This window comes from Kogia breviceps, chromosome 7 (assembly GCF_026419965.1).
Source record: "Kogia breviceps isolate mKogBre1 chromosome 7, mKogBre1 haplotype 1, whole genome shotgun sequence".
Lineage (NCBI taxonomy): Eukaryota > Metazoa > Chordata > Mammalia > Artiodactyla > Physeteridae > Kogia > Kogia breviceps.
In genome coordinates, this window is record NC_081316.1 from 79,146,540 (window position 1) to 79,169,057 (window position 22,518).

General features: G+C 49.1%; 1 protein-coding gene across 1 annotated transcript in view; it reads right to left on the reverse strand.

The window, feature by feature from the left end:
• Positions 1 to 22,518, reverse strand: part of DNHD1 (dynein heavy chain domain 1) — a 72,561-nt gene that overhangs the window by 27,968 nt on the left and 22,075 nt on the right. Inside the window, 12 exon segments of the mRNA XM_059070255.2 lie at positions 183 to 3,069; positions 3,173 to 3,270; positions 3,580 to 3,705; positions 5,089 to 5,296; positions 5,844 to 5,938; positions 6,320 to 6,518; positions 6,620 to 6,747; positions 11,898 to 12,244; positions 12,246 to 12,382; positions 12,862 to 13,019; positions 18,173 to 18,416; positions 18,507 to 18,772. Of these exon segments, the coding sequence (XP_058926238.1) occupies positions 183 to 3,069; positions 3,173 to 3,270; positions 3,580 to 3,705; positions 5,089 to 5,296; positions 5,844 to 5,938; positions 6,320 to 6,518; positions 6,620 to 6,747; positions 11,898 to 12,244; positions 12,246 to 12,382; positions 12,862 to 13,019; positions 18,173 to 18,416; positions 18,507 to 18,772 (4,893 nt within the window).

Here is a 22,518-nt window from a genome sequence, read left to right on the forward strand (position 1 = left end):
CCAGAATCGGAGCCCCAGGAGGAAAAGGGGGAGGGAGGTGGGGGAAGAGAGTAGAGGTTGGCTATTACTTTTCACTTTCAGTCCCTAGGCCCAAGTCCACCTAAGAACCTGGGCCACAGGCTCAAGCTATATCCCAGCTATCCTCAAGGCCACATAGCTCTCAAATCAGCCCTTCCCTTCACCTGGGATATGTGCCTTCTCCTTCTCATCTATGCGCAGGTGTGGGTTAAGCAGACAACGCAAGATGCGGGCCAAGCTGGTGACTTCAGCCACACCTGGGCAAACGGCCCGCTGCCCATGTACCTGCAGCAGAGAGCTGGCACCCTGGCAGGTGAGGAAACGGAATGTTGCAGGCACCAGCACTTCTGCCAGGTGGTTGAGTTCAGTGACAGTCTGGAGCTGCAGGCGGTACTCCCGGGGCAGGGCTGCCATCAGGACGCTCAGCATACCCTGCCAGGTCTGCTCCCCACCGCACCAGACTAGGGCACAACGGCCCACCACTGTGGGAGACATGTCTGTTGCATCTCCCACCTCCATCAAAAGAAAAGTACCTGGGGGTCGTGCTATTTGCTGACCATTGGGGAGGCTAAGCTGGGAGGGGTCACCCAGGAGGCAAGTGATGGAGTCCAGCCAAGCAGCACTGGAAGCCCCATCACATATTATCCAGTGATGAATCCCCACTGATTCCTGCACCTGCCCCCTTGGGCCCACAGTCTTACACCAACTGGCTTCATGAAGCAGCCTGGGGAAGACACCATGGTGCCAGCAGGTGCCCTCCAGCCATCCCAGGAACTCCTGGGGGCTGAGGACACTGGGATACAGGTGAGCAATTTCCACAGGCTGGCAGCTCTGGGTTGAGGGGTCCTCCATGGCTGCCAACCGATTCTGGATCTTAAATAAGCTGCGCCAACACGCGGTCTTGCCACTGCCTGCGGGGCCCAGGAGCAAAACACCTGAGGCCTGGCGCAGGGCCTGACTCAGCTGCTCCAGGGACCCCAAAATATCCGGGCTGGGATGCAGGCCTCCTTGCTGCAACTCCTCCACCAGCAGTGACTTCCTCAGCCTGGGGGTTATAGGCTCTGCCAGCACCTCGTTGGCGGTAGGGAAGAGCCCACAGAGCAGCTTTTGGAGGTTGTGCAGGTGGACCCCATCCAGGATGCTGAACAGTGGGGAGCGCAGCAGGGCACGCAGCAGGGCGGCCTCCTCGCTGGCGGCTAGGCTGCGGGGCTGCTTGGACTCAGGATCCTCCTTGGTCACGTTTAGAGCCTGTATCGTGTCTTCCAGCACCTTCTTGAGCAGGGGCAAGCGGCAGGGCAGGGGCCCAGACACCAGCTCACACTCAAGGGAGAAGAATTTGGATAGGCGGGTAGCCATGCGGGAGGCGTCCCGTATCCCTGCACCCAGCAGGCTCAGCTCTGCCACTTGCCGCAGGTCAGGCAGTGTCAATGCCACAGGCCTCAGTAGTTGGCGCAGGTTGGCAGGCACGGCAGGGCTCAGGGCACGCAGTGTCAGGAGACAGCCATAGCCAAGGCGCATGTCCACGTGATGTTTCTCAAAGAAGCCACTGCCAAGGAGCTGGGGGTGGGTGGGGTCGACGGTGCTGGTACTTCGGGAAGCTTCCTGGTACAGTGGGGCATAGAGGTGGCGCAGTTTGGCCAAGCGCTGGCCCAGGGCAGAGAGTAAGCCAAGGGGCAAGTGGTGAGCTGCTTCTAACAGCAGCCAGGCACCACCCTGCAGGGCACCGTTCAGATAATTGCTCAGACTTTGGGCCTCCATCTGAGGCAAGCAGAGCACCACCACCAGCTGGCGCCCCAGGGCCTGCGCTAGCGTCTTCACCATAGCTGCCTTGCCCACACCATCAGGGCCCAGTAGGGTCCCACAGGCCACCTCTTCCAGGGCCAATAACAGCACTAGGGCCGGCCGCTCAGGAAGCAGGCTGGGTAGAGACCCCAGTCTGGGACCCAGGTACTCGTAATTGTACAGGAAAGACCGACCCAGCACATCTATCCAGCATGCAGCTGGTGACAGGGAAGTCTCAGTAGGTGCGAGAGACCTGGGACTCTGCAGGGGGCTTTGGGGAGCGGTGTGGGGTGAAGCCAGGCGGTACTTGAGTTGGCGGGCCCAGTGGAAGTCCGTCAGCTCGCTGACCTGGTGCTCCTGCAGCAGCTGTGCTATATCCCGGTGAGCCACTGTCATGACCAACAGGGCACTGAGCAGGCTGGTCTGGCGGATAGAGGGCAGGGGCTGCTCACCCTGAGAGGCCCTCTGGGCCCGCAAAAAATTCACCAGTACCTCAAGCTTGCGCACGTGCGTGGGGACCGCGGCCAGGGCCTTCCCTTCGAGCAGAGCCTCCTCCATGTTGGCCCGCCATACCACCTCCTCTGCCACCAGCACACACTGCCACGGGAAGGCCTGGACTAGGTCCAGCCAGTGCTGGACGTACATCTGCGGGCGCGACTGGCTCTGCTGGGGCAGCTGCCTGAAGGCCTTGTCTAGGGACGGGCCCAGAGCAAGACGGGCAGCCACACAGTCCTGCAGCATGTGCACCAGGGCCAGACGCAGACCCTCCTCCAGGGAGGCCAGCCATCTGGGGAGATCTGGATGCAGAGGAAGGGACCCCGGCAGCTTCACCTCCTCCCCACCTGCCCCGAGCACTGCAAGTGCCTCCACCTGAGTCTGTGGGCTTGGGCTTGACTCCCGGTCATCCGTGTTTCTATCAGTTCGGCTGGACTTGAAGCTCACGGCGTGCACGTGAGGAAAACAGCGTCGTGCCCATAGCTCGGCCTCACAGGACTCCAGCGGGGCAGCTAGCAGGGCCACCAGCTCACTGCCACTGAGGAAGAAGAGGCGGGGGAAGTGAGCACACGTGGCATAGAGCACGCTCTCCAGAGCCACGATGATGCCCTCCAGCTCCACAGAGCCCGCTTGCAGCAGTTGTTGCAGCTGCTGGCCTTGGAAAGAAGGGCTCCGCTTGGCACTGGGCACTATAAGTGACAGAACCAGGGGGTCAGCTACAGAGATCCTCATCAGGGTCCGATACTGCTCATCCATGGCCTCGAAACGGGAGCGCTGTGGTGAGAGAGAAGGTAAGAGTGAGGGCAGCATCCCCCTCCCACCCTGAGCCCCACTGTCCAGTAGCACTTGTCCACCCTGCCACACCCCTCTTCCCTACCAGGTCAGAACTAGGAAACTGGATCTTCATCTCATGCAGAACTTTATTCAAAAAGATCCACTTCTGCTGGAAAGGCACCCACACCTGCAGCAGGGCACCTGTGAGAAGCAGCCAGGGGAACACTGGAGGGAGACTAGGGTTCTAGCTTCTGCAAGGGGGTCCAGCCTGCTCCTGCCCTCTTGGGATGCCCCACCCCCAAAAAACTCTGCTTAGCAGGACCCAGGGAGCTTGCTCGAAGGAGAGAGAAAAGCTGCAGCGTGAATAAAGACCTGGTTACTTCCGCCCAAGAAGTGGCCCTGAAGGAGGTCCTCACTCTGTCCTCACCCACCCCCGACCTCCCTCCCCATCCTTCTGGGCCATCTCACCTCAGGACCCACCCATCAGCCCGGCTAGAGGCCTCCACTCACTCAGGCCATGCATGACAGTCACCCACTCCACAGCCATTTTGTTTAAGTCTCCTGACTTCTGGACGGCCAGGATCTTGAGCAACACCTGAAGACTTTCCTGGATAGAATCCTGCAGGTTGCTGTAATCTAAGGAAGAGTGGGCTCGAGCTGAGCTGAGCTGGCAGTCAGATGGGGCAAGGGCAGGGGTGACTGATACCCAAAATACACTGAAACTCACAGATCTCAAACTACTCTCTAGAAGACACAAACTTTTCTTCTTCTACTCCTTGAACCTAGTATGCTCACCAAGAGTCAGAGTGTGTTTGCAAACTTGTTTATGTGAGTTCTGTTTATGTGAGTTATAATTTTAATTCCAGAATTTAATCTTACATCATGTGAACCACTGAAATATGGGTGGCAAAATAGTTGCTGGCTCTATGGAAACTGTGGAAGGGCTTCAGTAAACGAATAAAAACATGATATTAAATTAGATATAGGCAAGTCGATTTTTTAAGATTATGAAATTATAATAAAAATCTAGCAAAGTTCTGGATTCAGATAGCTTTACAAGTGTCCTCATGTCACTTCTCAACTTTACAGAAACTGCAAGTGGAAATAGCAGATGATGTATTAACGCAAGAAAGGCAGTGAGCAGCTTCTATTACTTGACTGCAAATCAAAGAAAATCTCTTGTCTTTAAGTTAAAAGGTTAGTAAATAAATGTACATTATATGATTTAAGCTAAAATAAAAATCTTAAGCCATGAATGCATATTTTAAGATTTCCCTGTTTAACTAACTTTTTGAATTAGCCAGTTGGATTTCAATTAGGCTGGATAAGAGAATTTCTCCTTTGCTTCCCTAATTATACCATCTCGAGTGCCCGTACATATGCTGCTCCCTCGGTGTGGCATGCCCTTCTCCCCTTGCAAATTTGGCAAACTCCTACTCCTTCAGAAGTCAGAATGAGACCTTTGCCTAAGGGAAGGGAAGATTTCTCTAACTCTCCCGGTCCTTTGATGGTCCTCCTTCTGAGATGCTACTGCCCTCAGTTAGGTGCTCTGTCATGCACCTGTCTCTATTCTCTTGTCCCTCTCTCACTGGACTGGGAGTCCACAAGGGATGGGACTTCGGTCTGTAAATCTCAGAGTCTCCTGCATTTGGCTCAGAAGAGGCAGGTGAGTTTGATGAGGGAATGACAAAGGAGTTAATGAGTGGGTGCAGTCTAGAGGACAGAGCATTGAAAGCTGGAGAGACGTGACCATGAGGAATTTCTTAGCACACCCAGAAAGGGGAGGACCTTTGCTGAAGAGGCCAGGCATTGGGTGGGAGGGAGTGGATGGGGGGCCCCCAAGAAGATTAAGACTGTACGAGAGCTACGTGGAAGATATTGTCTCAGAACAGGCTGATGGCTCAGGCTGTCCAGGGGGGAGGGGGCCTGGCTAGAGAAGCCAGATCCAGCAGGGCTTGGGGGATGAATACGCTCCCCAGCAGCAGGGGCTTTCACTGGGCCACGAGGGCTGCGTCTCACCTGAAAGGATGAAGGTGCCACTATCCTTGCCCACTACCTGCCACTGGGGGCTGCGGGGCGCTTGTCCCTTGGAGCGCTCTGAAGCTGGGGGCTCATACGGCACATGCAGGATGAAGTTGAGCAGTCGCAGCTGTCGTGCTTCCCAGGCCCGCTGCAGCTGCAGTAGGGCCTCTTGGGCATGAGTCCGTATGTTTTCACGCCGCCAGATCTGGAACAGTTGGGTCTCAGGAACCAGGACTGGCTACTGGCTCAGGGGATAGCCTTGGAGCTGGGACTCGAGGGCCAGGGCCCAGGAGAGTGGGGGTCTCAGAGATGGAGAGTGGGACCACCAGGCTTCAAAGACAGGCCACCAGCATCACGCTGTGACCTAGGGCTGCTGCCCTGAAACCCACTTTTTTGCAAGGCTCCAGCTGAGCAGACAATGCCTCAGTCAGCTCATGCTCTTTTGGGCCAGGGTAAGTGTGGGGGGACATCTGCCATCCTGTGTGCCCACAACTTCAGGGCTGCCACCCACTTCCTTCCCCTGGAAGGGAAGAGACGTACTTTCCATCACAGAGCATCTGCCCATCAGATCCCCATAGCCTCCAGGCAGGCTAGCAATCTCAACCCCACCCCACTACACTACAAGCCAGTACCCACTGCCCCCCTTGTCTCAAGGGCCTGCTAAGCCTTAACTGGCTCTATTAGAGCTTAGCAAACAGGCCCTGGGCTTGGACCACCTTTCCTCTGTGGGCGGAGAGCAGCGGGGAGCCCACCTGTTCGATTCGATCTGAAAACTCCAGCAGGGGACAAGAGAGCAGCTGGCCCACTGTTAGGAGCTCTATGTTGTGGAGATCGCCTAACCCTAAGCCTGCAGGGGGAGGGACGACAAGTCAGAGCAACTCTCGGTCTTTGGCAGAGTCCAGCCCAGCCCAGCCCAGCCCAGCCCAGCTCTCAGAGCACGACACAGAGGCAAGGGCCCAGAACCTAAGATCCAGAGCACAATGCAGAGTCCTGAGGTAAGACTCCAGCCCAGCCCAGCCCAAGTCAGCAGAGAGGACACACATGGTAGTGTGAGAGGTTAAGAAGGCTTGTCCCTGTGGGGGAAAGGAGGCTGTGGTCCGTGAGGGAAGGCCAGGGCAACCTGGGGAGGAAAGGTGTTTCCAAAAAGAGCAATAGGGAACTTAGTTGTCCCATTGTGCAAACCCTACATCCTTCCCTTCCCCTCCCTTCTGAGTCTACCCAAACCCACCTTGCAGAAGGGCTTGGAAGTTGACGTTCTGCAGCTGGAGGCTGCCCAGCCTGGCGAGCAATGGCAGGAGGCTGCGGAACTCCTCCAGCATGTGCATGCAGCGCTGCAGAACTGGGCTGTGCAGCCCCAGCGTTGCACTCATCTGGGCCGCCTCTGTCAGCCAGCCGTCTGTCTTCTCCTGGGCCACAGCCAGATTGAACTGTAGGGAGAAAGGCACATTGGCAGCTGGAGACCCTTCCCCACCCCGACCCCTGCAGACTCTCCACTCCCAGGCAGGGGGTCCAAGGAGGGTGTCAGCACCTTGGCAAAAGCCATGCACTTCCATTCGCTGATATTTTCAGAGATGACTCGGTACAGGTGCCAGATGCTCTGCTGCTGCACAATAGGACGGGTCCCACAGACTGGCAAGGGCACAGGACTCTCATCCCCTGTGGGATAGGGCTTGCTGAGGCCTAGGCTATGTGCAGGGCTGGGGGTGGGGGCATGATGGGGGATGGTCAGTCAAGAGCCCATAATGACAGAAGGGAGGGTCCTGAAAGTGCCAGGGACGGGGCGGGTGTGGTTGTCCAAAATTGTTCAGTACAATAATCCAAGGGAGAGTTAGTCCAAGGAAAGAATATCTAGGAAAATGTGATAGTGATGAAAGGGAAGGATCCCTCTTCTATTAGTCTCTGTCTCACTTATGCCACTCCGGCCACACCACACTCTTTACAGTTGCTCAGATACACCAGGCGTGCTCTCTCCTGCTGAGGGCCTTTGACTGGCAGTTCTTTCTTCCTGGAACACACTTCCCTAGAAAACCACATGGCTCGCTCCCTCACCACATTCAAGTCCTCGCTCAAATATCACCTTCCGAATGAGGCCTATGCAGCCCACCTCATTAACAACTGCTAGCCTCCCTCGCTGGCATTGCCAACCCCTCCTAACCTGCTCTACTTTTTTTCTATACCATTTATCACTTTCTAACATATTCCATCATTTGGTTCTATTTTATGTTTATTATTTATTGTCTTTCTCCCCCAGCTAGAACGTTCAGTTCATGGGGGCAGGGGTTTTGTCATTTGTTCATTGATGTGCCTCAAGTGTGGTGCATAGTAAGCACTCCACAAATGTGTGTTGGACGAATGAATGAGTTCAGTGAGATGCACATGAAAAAAGATCTGGCCCACGGGGAGGACCATAAGGGGTAAATGGTGATGCTCCCTATTGTGTCTGTCTCTGACCATTATCCCCTCCCTTCATCTCACAAGCTTCTGCATTAGTTCTTAACCAAAATTTATATTCATTTTTGAGATTATGTGTCAAAAATAATTGATTATTAATAATAATTATAGTACTGAGGTTTGCAATTTACTTAAAAGACATCAGACCAGATTCAAGAATATTGCAATAAAACTGTCATTCTCATTCACTTGAATTCCACTGTACCTTCTCGAGTGAGAGAAAAAGTGAAAAAGCTACACCCAAATGCTGAGAATCATGCATCTTACATGATACGTCATCCATCATGGAGGTCTGAGAATCACTAGGCTATCAGAGCTCTGATCTAACCACAAAACAAAACAAAACAAAACCCAAAAGATCACACACACAAAGTAAATTAAACTCTTTAAATCTTCCTTTGTCTGAACTCAAAAGATCCAGCTAGAAACCCATATAATTTTTTTTTTTTTTGGCTGCACCATGAGGCTTGAGGATCTCAGTTCCCAGACCAGGGACTGAACCTGGGCCAGAGCAGTGAGAGAGTTCTGAAGCCTAACCACTGGACCACCAGGGAACTCCCCCCATATAATCTTTGATAGCAGTTGTCTTAACATTAAATATTGAACAAGTAAAGAACTCTCTTTCTAAGAAGCAGCAGACATAGTATCTCCAGACACATGAGAAGATAAAGACAAACTTGAGGATTGTCTATTCCATAAATTCCATTGCATTTTAAAACTTTTTATTTGGAAATGCTATCAAACTTTTTAAAGTTGCAAAAAAAATAGTAAAAAGAATTCCTGTATACCTTTTATCAAGATCATCTTTTGTTAACATTTTACCCATTCTCTTTACCATTTGTGTTTACATGCTCTGTGGGTGTCTGGGCAGGTGTGTATACACACACAAACGCATAATTCTTCTCTGAACTATTTAAAGTAAGCTACATATATCATGTCCCTTTACCCCTGAATACTGAAGTGTGTATTTCCTAAGAAAAGGGATATTCTCTTCTACAACATTGGTACAATTATCAACTTCATATATTACATTGATATAATACTTTTATCTGACCTACTGTCTATATTTCAATTTTGTCAGTTGGCCTAATAACGTCCTCTATAGCATTTTTTTCCCCTCAAGTACAGCATCCAGTCTAGGGTCAAGTACCATATTTACTTGTCATGTCTCCTCAACTTCTGTTAATCTGGAACATTCCCCAGAGTCCTTTGTAACATAGACAGTTTTGAAGTAGACAGTCCCCTTTCTCCCTTTTTTGCTGACAGAAAGTTTCTTGTGCTGTGTTTGTATGCTTCTTTTCATGGCTGAGGTTATAAAATCACTCTCAGCTGGACTGTTGAATCGGAAATGTTGTGACCTCTGGGTATCACGTCTGGAGGTACATGATGTCCATTTGTGTCTCATCTGTCCCTCATTGGCGAATATTAATTTTGATCACCTTAAAAATGTTGCCCAATTTCTCCACTGAATTATTACCTTTGCAACTAGTAAGTAGTCTCTGAGGGACACTGTCTAAGACAGTGCAAATATTCTGCTCCTCATCAAATTTGCCCCCGAATTTGGCATTCATTCATGATCCTCACCCAATCCAATATTTACCATGCTGGTTGGCAAAATGATGATGTTCCCTCTCCAGCCCTCCCTTCACACTGCCCAGCTGGCTCTGGCATTCTCCTGTAAGCACAAGTCCTCATTTCTCCCTCACTGATTTATCTACTTAGTATTAGTATGGATAATACATTCCTGTTTTTTTCAGTAGTTTGCTTTGTACTTACAATGGTGGTCAAATTGTCCCAGATTCGTCCAGTTGGCATCTCTTCTGTGTCCTTGTGCCATGTCCCATCACTTTAAAAAAGAACTTAACACTTCCTTACTTTCTGGCTTAAAAAGATATTCCACTCTCATCTTGTACCTACCCTGCCATGGCCCTGGAATCATTCATTCTCTGAGGAGCCCTGATTCCTTTTAGTGGGGAATGGTATTAGAAACTACGATCTGGGAACAATGTGGCTCCTTGCTATTGGAGTATATTTCCTTCTTGCCCTCTTCAGTAGACAGAGCTAGGAAATATGTTCATGTATATATACACATATACATACACTTATATACATGTACACTTAATCATACAAATACAACGTGTGTATGTGTGTTTTAAAACGCAGTGGAAATTGCAGGGACTGCCTTGGTGGCATAGTGGTTAAGGATCCGCCTGCCAATGCAGGGGACATGGTTTCGAGCCCTGGTCTGGGAAGATCTCACATGCCGCGGAGCAACTAAGCCCATGAGCCACAACTACTGAGGCTGCGCTCTAGAGCCCACGAGACACAACTACTGAGCCCATGCGCCGCAACAAGAGAAGCCACCACAATGAGAAGCCCGCGCACCACAACGAAGAGTAGCCCCCACTCGCCACAACTAGAGAAAGCCCACGTGCAGCAACAAAGACCCAACACAGCCAAAAATAGATAAATAATTTTTTTTTTTTAAAAAAAGAAAGAAATTACAGAGCAGACACCACAGAAAATTGAAGCTTATAAGACAAATTCACATTTCCCCAGAACTCAAAAAAAAAATGAATAAAAGAAGTAATGATGAAGAAGATGAAAGAAATGGAGGAGAGATCCAGAAAATCCAACATACAAATAAAAATTCTGAAAGGGGGGCAGAGCAATTGTAAGAGCCGTTATCAAATAATCAAAAAGAAGATTACCTACAAAGGAAGAAAATCAGATTGATAGCAGATTTGTCCAAAATGATAAATGTCAGAAGACAGTGATGTAATATCTAAGTCTGGACAAAAAAATGTTGTGACTTCAGAATTCAATATTTAGCCAAGCTGTGATATAAGGACATTATACAGTCATTCTTAGCTGTAAGAAGTTTAGAAATTTTAACACCTCCAACTCCCTTCTTAGAAAAAAAGAAATACTCAAAGAATTATTGCAGCCATCCAAGGAAGGACTGAAAATAATGAAAAGATGTCATACTTTAAAAATTGGCAGTGGGTAAACAAAACCATTAAACCTTAGATAACAAAAGAGTTGTTAACAAAGTTATAGAACAAAGCAAATGTCAAAGGTAGTAAGTAAAATAAAAGATACGTAGTGGAAAATAAAGAGTAGTATTAATGGTCTGGATCTGAGATCCTAGATTATTTTTAAAAACTGGGAGTTTGGTGAGGAGACAGGGATGGAAGAAGGAAGTAAAAGCAATGCTGTGGGGGGTTTCCTGGGCCTAACCCACAAGGCCTGAGTCCCCTACTCTGCTTTTCCACAAACATCCCAACCACTAGCAGGAAAGGTCAAGGTCTGGTCTACATCATTTCGAGTATAGGATGAGGGTCTCCCAATACTTGACCAAAGAAAAAGCCCCTTGTTTGGGGATGGTCCCAGAGTGTCTTCCACCTCACATTTGGTCAAATGGCCCTCCCTGGGATTGAGGATCCCACAGGCAGAGATGGTAACGGTTGGCAGTTGGCCAAGAGGCAAGTCAGAAGCAGTGTGCCCTTCCAAGGGATACAAGTGACCGACAAAAGTGACTGCACCTGGGCTTCCCTGGTGGCGCAGTGGTTGAGAGTCCGCCTGCCGATGCAGGGGACGCGGGTTCGTGCCCCGGTCCGGGAAGGTCCCACATGCCGCGGAGCGGCTGGGCCCGTGAGCCATGGCCGCTGAGCCTGTGCGTCCAGAGCCTGTGCTCCGCAACGGGAGAGGCCACAGCAGTGAGAGGCCCGTATACCACAAAAAAAAAAAAAAAAAAAAAAAAAGTGACTGCACCTGAGAAAAGAAACTGGAGCCTACAAAGTTCTTTACGTGCAGAGGGGAGCCAGCCTAGCTGCACCACTGCACAGCAGGGCTAAGGCCAATAGTTCTGTCCCGGTCTCTCCTCCTAGGGGCCGGTGAGGCCTTTAGCAGCCACCTCTCTCCACCACACTGGCTGGAAGCAGTGGCCATGGAGCATCAAGACCCGTTTTTATCTGGGACCTGCTGCCTGGTGTAGGACTGGGTTGAACAGGGCTACACAAAGGCTAAGGACTACGATGAGGACACCTTTACATTTCTCCTGCACAGGCTTTTAGCCCTCTGACCCCATCACATTCTGATGGAACGTTCACCTATTTGCCTTCTCTATCAGACTGTGTGCCCCCGTATCCCCACCCTAAGCACAACACTTGACATAGCCACTGTATTTAGATGTTGTCCTGCAATTTTCACATATAAAAGAGACTAAAATGAAGGTATGTGATTCCCAAGACTTGCTTAGGGTCACCCAAGATGCAGGTCCCTGAGTCCCAACCCTGATCTCAGTGGGAGGGGGCATCCCAGGGTGGCGATGGAGGGGGCGGGACCCTCGGTACCAGTGAGGGTGGTGTAGACGTGGTGCAGTTCACTGAGGCCGCTGGCTGTGTTCTGGAACTGACGCTCCAGGCAGATGAGCTGGCGTTCAGTGCTCCTCTGCTCCTGTGCAGGGTCCATGAAGGGGCCGGACAGGGCCTTCCCAATCAGGCCCTCCAGCTCCGCCAGCGCTGCCGCCATCAGCTGCTGCAGCTTAGGCACGGTGGCATGTCGCTCACTGAGCAGGAACCCCGAGGCCTGGCTTTTCTCAAACTGGAATGACTCCCACGTGTCCAGAAGCTGCGGGGCAGGCAGAGGGCAGTCAGGCAGAGGTGGTTATGGGGGAGGGGCACTGGGCGAGATGGGAGAGATGCCTTCTCACCGAGATGTCCAGTGCCTCATTCTCAGCACTGAAGACGCCAGAGTGGCTGCGGACGAGCTCATAGAGTGACCGCGTGTATTCCATTCGCTCCTCCAGCTCTGTGTACCGCTCGTTGGCCTCGTTTAGCTGCAGGGACTACACTATGAGACCAGCACTCCCACAGCCCTTTACAATTCTCTAAGTCCATCCTGAGGGGCACTCCCACCTGCTAGAGGCTCCAGGCCCCAGCAGCCACCTTTTAACCAACTGGGATCGGGGCAATCTGGGATCAGATCCCCCATCTGACCTAGGTCTCCCTGAAGACAGCACCATTCCTCCCCCATCAGACTGTTGCCCTGATGGCAGGGTATGGATCCCTACTTGACTGTACAGAGAGCAGAACTCGGTCTCAGGAAGCCAGACTTTCTCTCTCTCCAAACACCAGGGCCTCCCCCTCTCATGAGGATATTGAGGCCACGTGAACAGGATGAGAACTGATAAGGGCAGACCACACACGTGAGCGCCAAGCCCCACCGGGAGCTCAGCTGAGACTCCAAGGGACTGTGCTGTGCATGCGAGCGGGGCGGCCCTACATAAGCTGGGAAAGGAGAATGGGGAGAGCCCACCTTCTGGGAGCACCACGTGAGGGTGTGGATGTCTGAGTTGATGGTTTGGAAGGCCTTCGTGAAATCTGTGAGCTCTGTGATTAGCTGCTGGCCGCGGCTCCGGCATTCGTTCTGTATCTGTTCAAGAATGTCCTTCCTGATGCTCCCCAGCTTGGATTCTGAAGACAGGAGAGAGTTAGGCATGAGGGGGTGAAGCGCCAGGGCAGCGTGGCGGGGCCGGAGTGGGGGCAGGTGGAAGGGGCAGCCAGAGCGTGAATTCGTTCCCTCAGTCGCTGAACACTTACTGGACCCCTGCTTGGTGTCCAGTCAGCTGCAGTGCACTTGGGCCTGTGCTGGGCACCAGTAGACAAGAGTGATGAGTGAGACGGAAAGTGTTCCCACCCTCAGGCGCTCACAATATGGCAGCAGAGACAGACATATAAGGGGATAATCACATACCAGTGTGATAAGTGCTCTTCAAAGAGCCCTCAACCTGGCTCAGCGAAGGGGCAGGAGGCCTGAGGACGCTGGGGAAGGCCTCCTCAGGGAAGGGGACATTGGAGCTGACTGTATTGAGTGGTGAAGGCTTCCAGGGGCACGCCAAGCGGATGAAAACGTGTGCAAAGGCACAGGGATGCCGTGTCCATGAAGAGCAGAATGCCCCCCACTGATAAACATTTTCTCTCTGAGGAGTCTTCCTGCCTCTGCTATAGTAGAAGAGGTACCAAGAAGAGTGTGTAATCTGCCTTTTGTTTTTAAGGATTAAAGGAAAGAGGCTGTCAGGTGGATTTGGGGCTAGAAGAAAATCTTGGAAGCTGGCTTTGGCAATATGCACACCTCCACTGTCGCGGAGGACAGGAATAATACCAGCATGATACCTCGTCAAATCTAAGATATCACTAATTGTAAGAAGCACCATTATTTTACATACACCACAAAAAAAAGAAAAAATGATGCCATCACTTATAATACACCTCTTAAGTTCAGAGATGTTAAAACATGCACAGAGCAGCAAAATACAATATAGAAATAGGGTATGGAGTATGCCACAAAATATAGTATAGGGTGCTTCCTGCATGCCTGACACAGTGTCAACTACTTTACCTGTATTAACCCATTTAATCCCCACAAAACCCTTTGAGGTAGATACTATTATTGCCCCTGTTTTAAAGATAAGCAAAGTGAGGGGGCTTCCCTGGTGGCGCAGTGGTTGAGAGTCTGCCTGCCGATGCAGGGGACACGGGTTCGTTCCCCGGTCCGGGAGGATCCCACATGCTGTGGAGCGGCTGGGCCCGTGAGCCATGGCCGCTGAGCCTGCGCGTCCGGAGCCTGTGCTCCGCAACGGGAGAGGCCACAACAGTGAGAGGCCCGTGTACCGCAAAAAAAAAAAAAAAAAAAAAAAAAAAAAAAAAAAAAGATAAGCAAAGTGAGACTCAGAGAGGTTAAATATCAACGTCACACAATGCTAGAGCAAGGATTCAAACTCTGGCAGCCTGGCTCCACTGTGTTATATTTTATGCCTTGAAAGGTGAAAAGGAAATTAACTCATCCTCCATGAGCATCTCTGCAACTGGAAAGTAGGACAGTGAGTTCCAGGCACAGATAATTGAGACGTACAGGGAATGGACCTGTTGGAGCTTTGGAGGAGGTAACGAATAGGACTTGGCACCAAAAGCTGAGACTGAGAAAAGCAAGACAAGGGAACTTCTGAAGGGGGGGGTACCCAAGGTTGAATGGAACACAAAGATGTGCACTTATCCTTTTCCAAACTTTCCCATTGACCTATGACAGTAGGTAGGCCATTGCAGTGGTGCCGCTTTCTGACCAGCAGCACGGGGCCAGTGAAGACAGAGAAGAGCTCAACAGTGACACTGTGTGGTATAAGGGAGCAATGGACTGATAAAATACCAGGGCTCCTGGGGTTGGAAGTTGGAGATGGATGGGAAAACACATCTGAGAGATATTTAGGAGGCAGAAGAAAGGAAAGGATTTGGTGACAGGCTGGACGTGGTAGAGTTAGGGAGACGGAAGAGTAAAGTATGAACTCAAGTTTCTGGTGAGGCCAACTCATAACAGTAGGTAATTCAAGTATTCAAGGGAGCCCAAGTAGAAGAGGAACAAAGTTGCAGGATAAGAAGATAGAATTAGATCAGCAAGAAGGATGAGAGTGGACAGAAGGGAATAAGGTGAAATGAAAAAAATTAAGCATCTACTGCATGCCATACTCAATGCTAGGAACATTGCAAATAATATCTCATTTAATCCTCCTTCCCATAACCCTGTGAGCTACTACATTGTTATGCCTATGTTACAAATAAAGAAACTGAAGCTCAGTGATCTGAAGTCATGCAAACTGGTAGAAAACAGAGCCAGGGGCTTCCCTGGTGGCGCGGTGGTTGAGAATCCGCCTGCCAATGCAGGGGACACGGGTTTGTGCCCCAGTCCGGGAGGGAAGATCCCACATGCCGCGGAGCAGCTGGGACCGTGAGCCGTGGCCGCTGAGCCTGCGCGTCTGGAGCCTGTGCTCCGCAATGGGAGAGGCCACAACAGTGAGAGGCCCGCATACCAAAAAAAAAAAAAAAAAAAAAAAAAAAAGAAAAAACAGAGCCAGGATTCTGAACCCTGTGCTTTCATCTCTCCATCTGCTCCTCTTGAAGAGGCCAGTTGAACCTGGACTAAGGACCAAGAAGCCAACAAACTAGAAAGAACACTGACTTCCTGAGCAAGAGTGGAGCAAAGCCTGCCCAAAACAGGGTCAGAAAGAAAGCAGGCCAATCACAGGCCCTCCTGTTCCTGCCTTGCCAGCCTGAATCCCCTGTGCATTTAGGAGCAAGGGCTGGGGAAAGAGCGGGGATTACTGTGGTCTAGAAGATACCTAAGGAGGTGTGCGCTTTCATCTGTGGAAGAGCAAAGGCAGGGAGGGCTAGGCAGGCAAGCACTTTCAAGCAAACTCTTTCAGGCCCAGCTCCAAGGCCTCCCACCTTATAAAGAAAGCAAGGCTGGGGACTTCCCTGGCAGTGCAGTGGATAAGACTCTGTGCTCCCAATGCAGGGGCCTCGGGTTCAATACGTGGTCAAGGAACTAGATCCCACATGCATGCCACAACTAAGAGTTCACATGCCACAACTAAAGAGCCTGCCAGCTGCAACTAAGGAGCAGGCGAGCCGCAACTAAGGGGCTGGTGAGCTGCAACTAAGGAGCCCACCTGCTGCAACTAAAACCTGGTGCAACCAAAGAAAGAAAGAAAGAAAGCAGGCCTGGAGGCCATGGATCTGAGAGTATCTGGTCTCTGCAGGAAGCAGACACGATTGGTTATTGCTATTCATGGGAGTTAGGTGACAAAACCTCTCTGTTTCCCAGAAGAACAAATCACCAGCTTCCCAATCTATCCCTCTGTGTGTTTCTCCACAGCCATCTCCTGCGTGGAGGCACTTAGCTAGTAACCAGTAGCATGAGACATCCTTCCCATGGAAAGGGAAGAAGAGAAAAGAGGAACAAGACTAGGTCTTAAACCAGATATCTCAGAGACCCAGGGAGACCAACTGGGCCTTGGTCTCATGAGGGTAGGTAGACACATGAGGTGGGAAACTGAGGTGGGCTGAGTGGGGAACAGACAGCAGAGTGGGCTTGAGCTCCACTTTCCATGTATCACTTTAGGGAGATACCCCCTTGCAGGGTGCCCTTATGCTCATGTGACATGAGATAGTCACAGAAGAGCAGAAATCATGGTGTGATGTGTTGTGGCAGAAAGAGGGCCAAATATAACGTTCCCAAGTCCGCCACAGCTCCCAAATGGCAGGGAATACAGGAGATAGTGGAGAGTTGATAGCCAGTGGGCCCAGACAGGGTTCCTGTGTTGAGGGGTGAGGGACCCTTAAGCAGAAGCTATGGGTTGACCAGCCTAGGACAAAGACTGGATGAGGGGTTCACTAAAACCCTAAGGATATGTAATGTCAGCAGGAGCCAATGCAGAGCCGAGTCAGCAAAGGTAGACACTCTGGGCTCCTATTAGCCAGGAGAATACACGCCAGCTACACCAGCTCAGGACACAGCTGCACCAGGAGCAGCAAGGTCAGAAGGAGGGCAGAGACCTCAGGGAAGTCAACAGAAGCCAGCAAAGAAGAGCACACAGCCCAGAAGCCCTCTCTAATGCCGGGGGCCACCTTGGTGAGGAAAAGGAGTAGAGGACACTTGAAAATCAAAACAATCCAGAATTGTAGTATGAATTTTGAATTGACCAAATACCCAAAATAGACTCAATTAGACCAAAAGTGCTGTTTTTTTGTTTGTTTGTTTGTTTGTTTTGCGGTACGCGGGCCTCTCACTGCTGTGGCCTCTCCCGTTGCGGAGCACAGGCTCCGGACGCGCAGGCTCAGCGGCCATGGCTCACGGGCCCAGCCGCTCCGCAGCATGTGGGATCTTCCCGGACCGGGGCACGAACCCGTGTCCCCTGCATCGGCAGGCGGACTCTCAACCACTGCTCCACCAGGGAAGCCCAAAAGTGTTGTTTTAAATTTTTTTTTTTTAAAAAGTGCACTTTCAATTGGAATACAGTTGTCCCTTCGGGGGATTGGTTCTAGGATCCCTGAGGATACCAAAATCCACACATTTTATAAATGGCATAGTGTTTGCATATAACCTATATATGTCCTCCTGTATACTTTAAATCATCTCTAGTTTACTTATAATACCTAAAATGACGTAAATGCTGTGTAAATAGTTGTAAATACAATGTAAATGCTACATAAACAGCTATCGGTTCAAGTTTTGCTTTTTGGAACTCTCTGGAATTTTATCCACAGACACAGAACACGCAGATTGGGAGGGCCAACTGTCTCTTTTTTTCACCATCAGCAGAATTTAGGGCTACAGACTAAGCCAAGATCAGTTAAAGAGAGTAACTTTTTATACATGCAAATTGTAGTGTCGATTTTGACTGCTACATGTGGGGAGAGGGCACCCTTGATTCCTGAGAATCTCTGTAAAGAAACTGAGCTCTCCTAGTCTAAGGAGCAGGCTAGGAGTTTTCTCAGTCACATTTGGTTTGAACCACTTCTGCACCATAAGAATAGACAGTGCTAGGTGACAGGGACACAGTTCCTGGGGAGTATGGTGAATGAGTAGAGCCAAGACAGGCGGAGAGGCTGTCCTCTGCAGTGATCACACCTTCAGTTGCAAAGGGAAGGGCCTGGGACCTGGGGCTTTGGGAGGCTCTACAGGTCCAATGAGGGGCCTGCACCAAAGGTCCCTAGAGGACACTGAAGGCCCAAGAAGGGCTGTGCAGATAAGGTACAGAAGGCAAAGGAAAGGAGGGAGGATAAGCAGCACTCACCCATCTCTACCTGTATGTCATGGCAGCTCAGCAGCAGCAGCCCTCCTTTTGTGATCAGCTCCATGGGTATGCTGGAGACACGGGCCTGCCAACCATTTAGGCAGCTCACCAGCATCGCGTAGTTCTTGACAGGACAACCTCTCATAGACTCCAGCTTCTGAGGCCCCCAGGCTTGCAGGAACTCATAAATGCCTTCCATCCAGTGATGGTCCCTGCAGAATTCCTGCACCTCCCACAGCATGCCCTAGGGGCAGACAAGGTGTTTAGGGCAGAGGTGGGTGGCTATGATGGGAATTGGTGGCCACCGTCCCATTCTTCAAACCTCTGTCCTCACCTCCAGCAGGGCCTGTTGTACAGCCAGTGCCTGCTGGATTCGAGGGCTGTTGTCCAGATCCTCTTGCAGCTGCTTATAATTGCAGGGCAAGTACTGACCCCGCAGCCGGTGCCCACAGACCTCCAGGGCTTCAGTAACTGTGTGAGACTTCCAGGGCCACACCAATCCTATACTCGGGCCGCAGAAGATGTCCACAGCGTCGCTGGGTTGGCCCTGGAACTTGGGCATCATGAAGTCTGTGTCCGAGTCCTCCTCTTCATGTTCTTCTAGTGGGGTACATGCCATAATTGTCCCTGAGTGTCCTCCAGGGACCACACACAACCTCTCCCTCTACCCTGAGTGTATACATACACATTACACTCGCATAGAAACACACACACACACATTCGCTGTTCATGAGTGAGTTTACACATACATCTACATCATAAACACAGTACCAGACCCACCAAGGGAACTTATTAGTTAGGGTTCAGGTGCAGAGAACAGAATTCAGTCTAGCTAGTAAAAGCAGGGAGGAAATTATTATAGATTATTACATGGGTTGTGAATAACTGCAAGAGCTGAAAAACAAAAACACTCTAGGCCAAGCGTCTAGGGCTCTGTGCTGCCTGGCAAATTGGGATGTCATTGCCATACCACCAGCTACATAAGCACATGATCATAAGCGATTACGAGCCCCACCAGCAGAATGGATGGCATATGCCCTGCCTCTCTCCCCTACTTACCTCAATTCTGAGCTGAAGTCACATATAGATCTAAATCACATATGACTCTCAGCCACAAGGGGGTCTGAGAAACACAGTTTATAGCACTCTATCTAGCCTCTGCACAACAGAGGAGGAGGTGAGAAAGGAAGCTGAGCAAGCCAGTCCTCAGTATCTGTCTTAGGAATATCCTTGAACTTGGCCTCCCCCTTAATTCTTAGAAACTGTTTAATTGCCAATTTTAGTATTTGTGTTAAAACTTTGCACAAAAAGGGAGAAGAAGCATCAAAATGTTCAGAAATTAGATCCATACTGCCAACACCTAAACACCACAGTGCCTGCAAGGGTCCATCCTCAGATCTCTTCTCTTCCCCATCAGTACTCACTTTCTAGGAGAGCTCATCCAGTTTCATGGTTTTAAATACCACCTATTTGCTCTGAAATATATGTCTAGCTCAGATCTCTCCCTGAATCCCAATCCCACTTAAACAACTGCCTAGTCTACCTCTCTACTTAGGTGCTTAATATGCACCTCAAACTTTTAACAGCACAAAATGAGCTCTGATCTCTATCCGCCCCCCACAGATTGATCCTCATGCAGTCCTCCAACGTCAGTAAACGGGAACTCCATTCTTCCGGGTGCTCCAGTCAAAAACTTTAAAGCTAGCTTTGACTCTTCTCTCACATACAACACAGCCAGCCATGAGAAAGTCCCATTGGCTCTATGTTCAAAATATATCCAAAATCCAACCGATTCTCACCACCTGTACCACTGCCTTCCCCTCTTTCCCCAGCCCAAGTCACCATCAAATCTCACGGCATTATTGAAATACCCTTCTAACTCATCTCCCTGCTTTGGTCATTGCCTCTAGCACTTTGCAGTCTGCCCTGCATAACCAGAATGATCCTTTAAAAATAATGCCAGAAGGGGTTCTAGGAAGATGATGGAAGTGGTAGCATAATTTTGAAATCTATTCCAAATTCCCACATGAATTTGGGATATAAAATTGACAGAGAAATTAGACAGTAAAACGAAAAACCCCTCTGGATAACATTTTTTAACAAAATGAAGACAAAGGATCCTTACAAACACTAAAATATAAGTGGGTGGGAACAAATCACCTACAGCCTCAAGACCCAAGTGGCATCGCCATTTATGGGGAAGGAAGCAGAGGAGAACAATGGTATACAAGACTGACCTGAGACTAGGAAAATTCTGCAACAGCCAACAGACATTTTGTGGAAGGAAGAGGGCTAATTCGAGAACAGCAGGTAAAAATGGAAGGGGATTTGCCCACTCCAGTAGCAGGTAGGTAAGGTCCGTAGAAGCTTTAGCAGTCTATGCCCAATGAGCTGCTAAAACCAACCGGCGAGGGCTCCCTTCCGGGACAGTGCTCAGCACTAAGGTGAAACTGCTGGGGGTAAAGTAAAAAGTGAGCAGAATGGAAGCAATAGAGAAAAAGAAAAGGTCCAAATAAAACTGGGAGAGAGAAACAGAAACCAGGAAACCTCAGAAAGTTAGCCCCCATTTTTTGAACGCTACAGAAAATCAACAGAAAAGGAAATCGAAAGGTTAGAGAACCAAGCTGTCTCTTAAAAGTTAGTAAAAGAGAACTTTTCAGAAATGAGTAACAGAAAAGTACCAACATCAAACCCCATACAAAGCTAGTATAAGGAAAAAGTGAACAGGGAGTAGAATAACATCTTTATAGACAACGAAAGCATGTCAGGAAACAGATCAAAACAAGCCCATTTCAAAACAAGTCAAAAGACACCAGGAAAATGGCATAACCCATGAAAGAGAACTGCATATCAGAATTAGAAAAACTCAGAAATTATGCAACAGAACTCAGGAAAGAATTAGAAATAAAAGAAAACATAATTTTGGAATGGAAACTGAACTAAAAGGAAGATAAGAGCAAATAAACTTAACAGGTAAATAATGTCTTAAGAAAAATAGAAGATAAAAATAAGGATAATTACAAAATAAAAAAGAAATAAGGATTAAAAAAATATTTCAAGAGAAAGGAACATACATTGGGGGGAAAGTGATAAGGATCTAAAACACATGTAATAAGAGTCCCTGAAGAAAAATCCAAAGCAAGGGAAGAGAACAATACTAAAAACCTTAATTCAAGAATACTTTCCTGAAATAAAAAAGACTTAAAGCCACATTATAAAGGAACATACCTGAGAATACTATCTTAGAATGTTCAATACCAAGACATATTCTACTAAAATTACTGAATTTCAATGAAAAAGGAAAAAATATTTTAGGTATCTAGGCAAAAAAAAAAAAAGCAAGTGATTTATAAAGGAAATAAAATTAGATTACTATGAGATTTTTTTACAACAACTTTTAATGCCAGAAGAAAATGCAGTAATATCTTTAAGATATGGAAAGGAAGAACATATGAAGCAATTTCAAAGGGTACAAACTATTATCAACATAGAAGAACTTGAGAATTCTGCTCCCACAAGCCCATCCTGAGGAATCTAAATAGAGAATGAACTTTGGACAAACAAAATGACTAAAAGAGACATCAACATAAGGACTGCTGGTGAGCATAAATATATTGTTACTTGTAGAACTAAACTTAAATGAGGTTTTATTCAATAATAAAATTATTAAAAGGGTAAGAATATAGCAGAAATGACAATGTAGAGAATGCTGGTGATTCTCTTGCTTGCCAGGAGGAGAGAGCCTATCTGAAGAATGAAACCTTGGAAGGCATATTTATTGCTTGACCAACTAATAGCCATTCGCTTCTCCCTTCTTCCATGGTGGTAGAGCCTATCTTCCACGAGAAACTAAAAATATCAGCCGTTTGATTTCCCACACCTAGATTTTTACAATGAGATGTAACAGTGCATCTGCTGGGGAGTTCCTGGAGAAGATTTATTTTCCTGATAATAAGTGAGAGTCAGGCAAGGAGAGCTTTCTCTCTAACCTTGCCTCCCCTTTTTAAAACATGACTTTGCTTGAGAATGGGATGCATGGAGCTGCAACTTGTCTTGCAACTATAATGTAATAGCCTGAGAATGAAAAAAGATTTTTAAAATTTATTCGTTTATTTATTTATGGCTGTGTTGGGTCTTCATTTCTGTGTGAGGGCTTTCTCTAGTTGCGGCAAGCGGGGGCCACTCTTCATTGCGGTGCGCAGGCCTCTCACTATCACGGCCTCTCTTGTTGTGGAGCACAGGCTGCAGGAGCGCAGGCTCAGTAATTGTGGCTCACAGGCCCAGTTGCTCCGTGGCATGTGGGATCTTCCCAGACGAGGGCTCGAACCCATGTCCCCTACATTGGC